This window comes from Tachypleus tridentatus, chromosome 13 (genome assembly GCF_004210375.1).
Source record: "Tachypleus tridentatus isolate NWPU-2018 chromosome 13, ASM421037v1, whole genome shotgun sequence".
In the NCBI taxonomy this organism is placed as follows: Eukaryota; Metazoa; Arthropoda; class Merostomata; order Xiphosura; family Limulidae; genus Tachypleus; species Tachypleus tridentatus.
The window spans coordinates 248619260-248630249 of record NC_134837.1 but is presented as its reverse complement, the minus strand read 5'-3'; the positions used below and the strand labels follow the sequence as shown (position 1 = coordinate 248630249).

Genomic DNA, 10990 nt, shown 5'->3' with positions numbered 1-10990 from the left:
CTTCACCAACGAATGGCTAGACTGACCGTGAGTTTACAACGCCCCCACAGATGAATCGGCGAGCAATTTTGAGTGACAGGAATTAGAACTCTATACTCTCAGATTGCGAGTCGAGTGCCTTATCCACCTGCCCAGCCACCATTGAGAAAGGAAGTGCCTTGTTCATGCAGACTATTAAGTAAATAATATTAATATAAGGTAGTGGAAAATATAGATTTAAGGAAAATTTGTTTTACTACGCGTTGAAAAAAAAAAAAAAACTGCATAGTAACAACATTTGTATTGTTTTGATCGTTTCGGATTACGTTCTTTTCAGGAGATTGTTAAGTGAACAATTAATATGTGTCAAAAAGTATGAAAGAAATGATGTTATGATTAATTTAAAGAACAGAGAAGAAGAAAGTTACTGACACATTTTATTGTAGACTGGATTTGTTCTTATAAACAGAAGCGTAACGTCGATCATTTCGCGTCAAAACAACCGTTTCTATTGTATTCAACGTTGAGTTAAGAGAGTTTTATGATAAATGTATGTGTTTTACTTTCATCAGAGTGCCAACAACGTAGTGTTTCATTCTATATATTATTATAATAATTGAAACGATCGCCCGTTTTGCTTGTTGTGAAAAATGAAGCCTCACGATTGGTTGTTTCTGATGTGCCGTTCTAGTGATAAAGCCCTAAATTTTAGCAATATGAGACCTGAAGCTTACGGCTGAGCTACGGGTGTGTGTGTGTACTGTATGTTGCACCTGATTTCACTTGAAATGTATTAACGTATACCTACCAGGAAGTCCCAAGCATCACAGGAAACACAAAACATTTATATAATGATATTACGTGTATTGACGTAACACGAACCACGTGCAATATGAGACATTCATTTTCCGGTGCGTATCTTATGCTGTAAAATTAAAGCCATTTTGTAACAGACTTTCAAGCCCTGCGTGTCTACTTTATACTAAGAGCGAAGTACCGTAAGTTGATATCTCACTTTATTCTAAAGACAAAGTACCATAGGTTGATACCTCACTTTATACCATGGAAGAAGTACCGTAAGTTGATATCTCACTTTATTCTAAAGACAAAGTACCATAGGTTGATACCTCAGTTTATAGTAAAGGCAAAGTACCATAGGTTGATACCTCAGTTTATAGTAAAGGCAAAGTACCATAGGTTGTTACCTCACTTTATACCATTGAAGAAGTACCGTAAGTTGATACTTCACTTTATACCAAGGGTGAAATACCGTAGGTTGATATATGTCAAATGTGACACCTTCTCTTCTTTATTAAGAGTATTTTTATTGTTTTTTTTTTGTTTTAAACATGTAGCATATTTCCTTGTTAAAACGTAATAAAATAACAAACATAAGAAGTTCTTTCCGTAATGTTTTATGCTGCAGAATAATAAATATATAATCAAAATATAAATATAAATGCAATCTAACAGTTTAGCAACTGGTACACATACGGAGAGAAACGCTTGTTGAACATAAGGTACACATTAAGAGAACAGTGGAATAAGCTTTCTTTTCTATCACATGATTCAAATTCATACATTGGTAGAACGTTTTTCAGGCTCTAACTGAATAGTGAGAAATCTCTCCTCTTTATTGGTTGTAAGCATGTCATTCAACTTCAAACTGCCATTTAAAAACACAGCTTTATTTCACTTTGCATGTAGGCACGACCTACCATAAGCTTAGAAATATTTGAATCCAAAATCCCTTGAGAAATGATTGAAAAGTTTCCATACGCTACTGAAAGACAGGTAGAACCTCAATTTAACCTTGTATGCCAGCAGTCCTTGTTCTATTATTACAGTATCATACGTAACAGCTCGTAAAGTTTATACCTGTAACAGCAAGCGGATCACGTGAAAGCGAAACGTGCAGTTTTAAATGTTTCAAATCTTTCCTTTTAAAATTAAGGAACAAAAGTTACATCATTGTTAAAGATAATTTGTTATAATTATTTTGTTTTACACGAGCAAACTGTCTTGTACATATATACATCTTAAACAACGGTTATCCGACTGATTTTATAATAAATATTACATGAAGTTTCCCAAACAATAAATTTCAAGCATCAGCCAATGTTCACACCGTCTCCAAATGTTCCCTTATCATCTCCCTTCCTTTAATTAAAAAAACAACTCTCGTCTCTAACAAAACCTTCTACCCTCAAATTCAGTTTAGAATAAAATACAGAACTAACCTCCGTATCAAACACCTATTCCAGTACAATAATATACAGACCTAACCTCAGTATCAAACATCTATTTCAGTACAATAATATACAGACCTAACCTCAGTATCAAACACCTATTTCACTACAATAAGCCCTCCGCTAGTACAGCGGTATGTCTCCGGATTTACAACGCCAAAATCAGGGGTTCGATTCCCCTCGGTGGGCTGAGCAGCTAGCCCTTTGTGGCTTTGCTATACGTAAAACACACACACACTACAATAAAATACAGACCTAACCTCCGTATCAAACACTTATTTCAGTACAATACAATACAGACCTAGCCTCTGTATCAAACACCTATTTCAGTACAAAGATCAAGTGCCTAAACCTATACATTCATGGTTCATGTATAAATGAACGAGTAGCCACTGTAATATCACGTACATTGGCAAAACTAAACGCCACTTAAAAACTAGTGTCTGTGGACATTTTGGAGTATATAACAGAACCAACCATCCACTACTTAAACCCAGCCACTCAACCATTCGTACACATTCTGAAAACACAGGTCACAATATTTCATTTAACGATTTATCTATCACCACCATAGGATCTTCAGACCTTAACCTTTACATTAAATAAGTCTATTCTTAGCTAAAGACCGCCTGACCTTAATGATTCACAAAGTACTTTAGACCTAAAATTATTCTCAATTTTCACACGTAACTCAGTCACAGTGTAATATATACATACAATGTTTTATTTATCCATTTTCTCTTTTCATAATAACTAAATAAACTTATGATTATGACATATAATATTATAATCATAGTAGCAAACATCACTGTAACACAACTGTCAGTTTTCGCTAATCATGGAATAAGTTGTTCCGAAACGTTAGAACCTTATAAATAAAATGTTTTGTTAAACGTCTTCATTATTAAACTCCGGTTTCTTCACGATGAATCAGTTACTAGTGTTATAACTTACTTGATAATAGTACTTCATTAAAATGAGTTCATATTAAAGTGATTTATTTATATTTGGGGTGTAACTCAATAGACATGTACAGAAGGGGTTTTAAAATGGGGACATTGATATCGGGCTAATTTACAGATACAGAGAACCTGTTCTTGTTGAATAAACTTGTTACGACCCCACAGCTGGGGAACTCCTGTTTCGAACTCTCGGTATAAAGCTAAAAATAATGTAGTTTTCTATTATATTTCTATGTTTTTTTTCTATTATGCTTCTCCTCTCTTATGTCGACGATGTTGGCGTAACGTTAAAAAAAACCGTGAGAAACAGATCAAAAAGTTCTAAGTCTGGCGCATTGCGTGAGTTATTCTCCTGAGTTAAGTTCTTTCTAAAAACGTTATTTGTACATATATTCAAGACCATTCATTGTAATATTCTTCAGATAGAAAAGTTGCTCTGTCTGTACTTGGTTTAATGTTCATTGTTTTGAGTTGTTAGTATTGTATAAGTATTTAAAATAATCTATGTTTTCTTCTCTGGCCGAATTTCCTGAGGTGATATTTGGATTATGACCAGAAGTGTCGTTAATAGCGAGGGCACCAAACTGGGAATCAATACATCCTAAATTATAAGTTTTAATTTAGTGACGTTGCATAATCCAAGTTAGATTAAGTTATCCACATTATATACTTGGCCAAAGTTTTAATGCTGGCCTATGTATGTATGTTGCTTTCATGTTGAATTATGGGTAATTAGTTTAGGGTCTAGTTATAGAATTTACAGGCCATCGTCGTGTATTTGAACCGTTATGTATATTACGTAATCATAAAACGTATTTTAGGATTATTTCATGTGCTGTTTATGTTTAAGAAACGCATCTAATAAATTATATTTATGTAACATAGAGTAAATATGTAGAAGGCGCTGAGCTATGCCATCCACAAACCATAAATTTTCAACATTCTAGTCTCTCATTCTTTTCATTTCTTTATAACAGAAATATTAAACAATTGATAAATGAAATAGTTAATCCCAAATAACTGAAGGCACAAAACAGATTCCTCAGTAAACCCAGCCACCATTATCGTTATAAAGTGAGTTTAACCTCTGATACTAAATAAATATATATATATTGCTCTTACGTTTAGATTTATAATTATAAACCAAATGTAAAACAGTATTTCTGAGTAATGTAATATAATAAGATCTACCACACAGTGTACATAACATGCCGTCACACCTGAGAAGCCTTATACGTACTCTTTGGTTAAAAACACTAATACATCATGTATTACATACACTTTTTTCTCACTTTCAGTGAATAATCAACCGATTACCTAAATAATACATAAAACAAAATGTCCCTAGTCATGTGTATTGCAGGACACTGCAAAATTAAAGTGGTCACCAATCCAACTTATATAAGGTTCAACATACCCTATCATATATCAGTATAAAACAAATAAATGGATCTGGCGTAGCCTGGTGGGCAACAAATCAGATTTCCAATTCGTATTAGACATACGTCATATGGTATTCACTTGGATATATACGTATGTATTACAGTTCCAACATGTTTCTATGTAGTTCTATTTTCATCTAAACATATGTATTGAACTATGTTTTGTTTGATGTTAACAAACACTTTTATTCTTTCTTCATGTTTTAATAAACCAGCTATACGTACTGGAAACAGTTAGGTCTAGAACAGCTTCTTTAATTTCAGTTTTTTTTTCCACTGGAAACATGTGGAAGATAATTACTGAAGTAAATGTGTCTATTTTAACAACGGATTTTATTGTAGAAGATAATTACTGTAGTAAATGTGTCTATTTTAACAACAGATTCTATTGTAGAAGATAATTACTGAAGTAAATGTGTCTATTTTAACAACGGATTTTATTGTGGAAGATAATTACTGTAGTAAATGTTTCTATTTTAAGAACGGATTTTATTGTGGAAGATAATTACTGAAGTAAATGTGTCTATTTTAACAACCGATTTTATTGTAGAAGATAATTACTGTAGTAAATGTGTCTATTTTAACAACAGATTAAATTGTGGAAGATAATTACTGTACTAAATGTTTCTATTTTAACAACATATTTTATTGTAGAAGATAATTACTGTACTAAATGTTTCTATTTTAACAACAGATTCTATTGTAGAAGATAATTACTGTAGTAAATGTGTCTATTTTAACAACCGATTTTATTGTGGAAGATAATTATTGTAGTAAATGTTTCTATTTTAACAACAGATTTTATTGCCAAGTCACCGACTGTTTGTCGTCGTTGCATCTGGATCTTCGTTTTTTGCTTGTGCATTGGATTTTGCATCTATCATAGCATCAGCTTTGTTTCGTCATATTTGGAGTATCCCGTCATTGTCAATTTAGACGTGGAGAAGAATTTGGAGTTGGAGTTTCCTGCTGTCACTGTGTGCAACCTGAACGGGTAAGTTGAAGGAAAAACGATTTATAAGGCTTTGAGATTCTTTGAATGAGTAAAATACTAATTGTAAAGGTTAAAGGCTTAACATTAATGTGTATAGAGAGAGTAGAACTTCTTTTCGTCTGTAACCTTACGCAAGTGTGTAATTCTCCCTCCGCTGTACAACCAGAATATGAAGATAATGATATAAATACACAAACTACAATAGTGTACAAAATAACGTTAAAACATACATGACATTTTAATCATTTAGTTTAATTCCTATTTTTTTAACTTTCCCTTCATTAAGGTGTATAAAAGTAGTTCTTGAGGCAACTTACGGATTTACGTCATTATTGTTTGACGTCGGCTTCACGTATTTTGCTCGCGGGTTCCGCGTTCGTTTGAAGCCTCATTCGAGGTAATTACAGGTAGTAAAACCGGAATGACTACCAAACTAGAGTCTTTTAGGCAATTGTTTATATCACTTTAAAATATATCTAAGAAGTCTGCCTTGGTTCTACTCTCCCTGATGAGAGAAAACACGTAGACCCAAGAAATTAATTTAACACAAATATGAGACACTCAAACGCTTTCGAAAGATGGGCCTGAAGGAGAAAGGTCCATCTTTCAAACGCGCCTGGGTTATGGCGCATCGTATTGTTAGGTTACTCTATCACATTTTCTAGAATATGTTTGGTTCATTCAGTCACAACATAAACGCGTCTGTTCAAAATGACAAAATTGTTGTTTTAGAAGAGAAGCCAACTGAAAAGACTGAGATAATACTGAACATCTTTGAGTTATATATAACACTGTTTGGCAATATAATTCTTAAAAACAGGGTCTTTTTAAAAAGTGACATTGGGTCATCTGCGCAAATCGAACCCTGAATTCTAGCGTTCTGCTGTTTGTTTTAAGATGGTCATTATTAGTATTGTAAAACGTAGAGCTCATTAAATTACCTAATTGGTTATCTGTGCTGTGCCTGCTGCGAGTATCGGAACCCGGTTTTCAGTGGTTTGAGTCCTCAGACAAACAACTAACCTAATGAAGAGTTTGGATATGAACGTCATTAAATTTACCACTAACAGACTAGGTTGGAAAAATAAAAACTCTTCGACTAAGGTTTTATTAACTTTTTGTATGCAAATATAACTCCCAAAAATATAATTGAAAAATATCAGGCTAACAAAACTTGTACATAGGAAACATCTGTCAGGTTATTAAAACATGTGACTAATGTATATCAGTCAAACAATTAGAACATGTCAATCAGTCAAACATTAGTGAAAACATTAGAAGCGATTTTCTTTTCAAGTTGTAACTGAACTGGAATGCACTTAGTGAGAGATGAGTTCGTATTTTGTTTTTTAATTGTATTCTGATTACTTGCTCGGGATCAGTTCGTATCTTATTTGTGTAATGGGGATTTAATTGTATTCTGTTTCTTCTGATAAAGGTTAACAAGTGATTATAAGTTTAATTCAACAGTTAACAGATATCTTCGCCACCAGTTAAACTTAAGTTTATGTTTGATCCCAGACTTCGTAAGTCAGCTCTGATGCTACAGCAACACGTCAACCCAAATGAAGACCTATACATTCTCCTGTTGGTCGCTGGAATTCTTTCAATGGATTATTCGATTATTCTCTTTCCAGTAAGTCTGTGACGATAAATATACATGTATTTGAAGTGATATCTAGGCAGAGGGAAAGGTTTACCAAGGTGTGTATTCATGAAATACATATGAATTGTTAACGTACTGGTCACGGTAGTAAGTTGTAATACCATTGTTAACTTATTAGTCATTGTAGTAAGTGGTAACACTTTTGAATACATTAAAATATTCATCACCTGCAATTTCACCAACAAAGTTTATTTATTCTAGCATCTGTATTTATGAAAATCTAAAGGTTAGGTTTAATCAATAAAAATATTTAATACTTTATTATTAGAAATGCTATTAATTCTGTTTATTGTATTACACTGTAGTAATACCGGATTAATAAAGCACCCATTACATATGGAGAGGGTGAGTATGTTATATTATAACTAATTTTGGTGTCGATATCACAACAACCGGTCATGTTCTATCTGTTAACCATGCATTTGGCCAACATTCCTGCAGCATGGCTCTGTTTTAAAGCTGTCATGCCGAAAGCACAATATTGGTCCTTCATATGTTTTGTGTCCTATTGAGAGTACGGTGAGAGCAGTTTTGCAATGACTTTTTGTAACAGTCTATTATATATTTGTAAAGAATAGCATGAGTACTAGATTCATTTTACAGCCGCTTGAGGGCGTTATTTACAAACAATTTGTGTTACTTAGATCTCATAGAGGGCTTTTGCTACTCGTCTTAATGTCTGTGTTTTCTCACCTGTAACAAGACGGTACACTTTGTTTATCACAGTTAGAGTATTTTAGGTTTTTTTCTGGATGGCCGGTATCCCACGTTCATCCATTTTTTTGTTCTCCAATAGTATCAGGTAGAAGTGATATTCATATCTTGGAAATTCTATATCCCTGATCTGAACACGTTCTTATGATCTGAGAGTATGACTAATTTCAAACAGAAAGAACTGTACATATTATTCCCTAAAGCGATCAGTTTACAGTGACGTCACAGTACTAAAAAACTATAAACAATGTTAGAACCTCTTTCTGATACATCCAGTTTCACTGCTTCTTCATATCGCGTTGGATGTCATGGAATTAACAGATTCAGATATCCAGAATAGTTATAAAATAACATATTTAGTTACCAATATAAATCTAGTACGAGTGAATAGAATTTTACTGAAAAGTTAAGAATGTGACTTTTTACCTCCTTTGTGGCATACTTAATTTGTAACTTCATCTCTTCTCTTTCTTCAGCCTCGTTCAGCTATTTCGTCCTGTAAAAGAAACGACCAAGATAAAAGTCAGTCATACAGTGACATTCGAATATTCTTCAACATCTTGCACAAATTAAATATAACTATACGTCAGAAGATTGGACATCAGACACAGGATTTCATTAAAAAGTGTACTTGGATGGATGAGGATTGTAGCTACAGTTATACTTCCTTGGTGTTAGATGCAATAACGAATAACAAAACTTAGGCTTAGCAAGATGAAATCAAACAAACAAACAAACAAAAAGACTTGTAGTACTCTCTTTAATAATCTAATCAAAAATCCAAAGATGGGTGAAAGTCGCAGATAATTTTCCAAACCAGTTTTCTGTTTAAAAAGAACCAACGAATAGACTCACTAGTTATCGTTTGATTAGTCGTTGAACAAACGTTAGATCTTTAAACTGGATTGTTAGGTCCTTGATTTGGACGTTTGTAATTCTTGACCACTTTCACAGCTCGTCCTGTTTTTATTTGATGTTAGTCCGGTTTGTTCATTTTTACCATCTACTTGAAGAGTAAATATTTCTTTGTGGAAATGGTGGCTTCATTGTCTCCGAGAGGCGGGTTTGATAAAAATTCACTCAATATGTTTTCCCAGTTCCGTTTCAACCATAACTTGTTTTCCTTCTTCACAGATTTTGTCTGATTGGGCCACACCAATGTTTAACACTGGTACATCAAATGTTAGTTTGAACATTTTTCCCAAAACGGATACGTGATACACACTGCTGATTGAAGTAAGTCAGAGTGCCATTACATACTATTTTAGCTCTTAATGATAGTAATTTTCCTGCTAAGAGATGACCAATATGGTTTTATACTGTTGAATTATTACCTAGAAACAGATTACCATCACGGTTTTGTAGTGGTAATAAATATCAACATACTTTTGTAGTGTTGGATCGTCACCTGGTAGTAAATGTCCAATATGGTTTAGTAGTGTTGGATCGTCACCAAAGTCCAATGTCCGTAACTGGTTTTGGGTCATCTCTGCTCCTGGCTTGGCTTCTTCAGACCCCTGACATTCTAATACTAGTTCTTCCAAGAACTTCAAGTTAACAGGGAATTTAATTACTTTATACGTGACAGAAATGACTGTTGTTTACTTCAATCATTACTTAGTCGGCTCCTGTTCTCAAGACTTCTTGTAGATTGCGTACCAACTGTAAGAAAATGACCAATTGGGTTGCAGAAATTAGCATTTCTGTATTTAATCTAATCTTTCAGGCACTCCTAGTAGTTAAATTTGAAAGATAGCGTTTCTTAATTAGAGGAAAAACGATTTTCATAAAATTTTCAAAGAGTTATTCTTGCTTGTTTTAGTTTTTGTTATTTAACAATTCTTTTTTTGTCTAATTGTTGGATAAAAAACACAGAATCAGGTAAATCAATTTGTAATGACTCCAGCAACACAGAAGTACAGATTAAAAATATGCACGATCAGATAGATCAGTTACCAATGACTCCAGTAACACAGAAGTATAGGATAAAAACACAAAATCAGGCAGATCAGTTGTAGTGACTCCAGTAACACAGCAGTACAGATTAAAGATATGCAGGTCAGATAGATCAGTTTGTAGTGACTCCAGTAACACAGAAGTAGAGGCAAAAAATACAGAATCAGGTACATCAGTTTGTAATTACTTCAGGAACACAGAGGTACAGGACAAAGACACAGAATCAGACAGACCAGTTTTAGTGACTCCAGTAAAACAGAAGTACAGATTAAAAATATGCAGGATCAGATAGATCAGTTTCAAATGATTCCAGTGACACAGAAGTACTGGACAAAAACACAGAATCAGGTAGATCAGTTTCTAAAGACTCCAGGATTACAGAAGTACAGGCAAAAAATACTGAATCAGGTAGATCAGTTTATAGTGAGTTCAGTAACACAGAAGTACAGATTATAGAAGGAAACACTATAATCAGTACCTTAGATCATAAAAATACAATCAGTTTTCTATACCAGTATTTATGAAAAAACAGTTATGACAGAAACGTTTCAGTAGTATGTTAGTAACATTATTCTCTCATAGAAGCACATGTAGCTGAAAAATACAAACGTAAATTTAAATCTGTAGCAACTCCACAGAAGTATAGAAACACCACTGTAAGACACACAGAATACGCCTAATAAGACCTTTGTAAAACACATTTAAGTTAAACCTATACTGTTTCGTCAGGTACACTTTCATTATACTAAACCTATAATAGATGTACATTCAATAGAAGACTCTCAGCTTTTGTAAATGAAGAATGTCATACTTAAATATAAACATTTGAAATCAAATTACCCTTAGTAACACAGTGTATACATAGAATCTTAATAAGAGTATCCACCATTTTATGACACGCACAATATACCAAGTAAGACTATCTAAAGAAAGAAATCCGTAAATATAAAACGTGCACAATAAATTGAAATCTATACTCAATCCTATGGGCTTTTTTGTAATATACATAATTCACCTAGTGATGCCTA

General features: G+C 33.4%; 1 protein-coding gene across 1 annotated transcript; it reads left to right on the top strand.

Annotated features, from left to right (window-relative positions):
* Window positions 1–916: 916 nt before the first annotated feature.
* LOC143238812 (uncharacterized) lies at window positions 917–10751 on the top strand. The gene is made up of 4 exons (XM_076479361.1): window positions 917–977; window positions 5431–5626; window positions 7148–7262; window positions 8483–10751. Exons 3-4 carry the CDS (start codon window positions 7167–7169, stop codon window positions 8708–8710), a joined length of 324 nt encoding a protein of 107 aa, XP_076335476.1. The 5' UTR covers window positions 917–977; window positions 5431–5626; window positions 7148–7166; the 3' UTR covers window positions 8711–10751.
* Window positions 10752–10990: the final 239 nt, after the last annotated feature.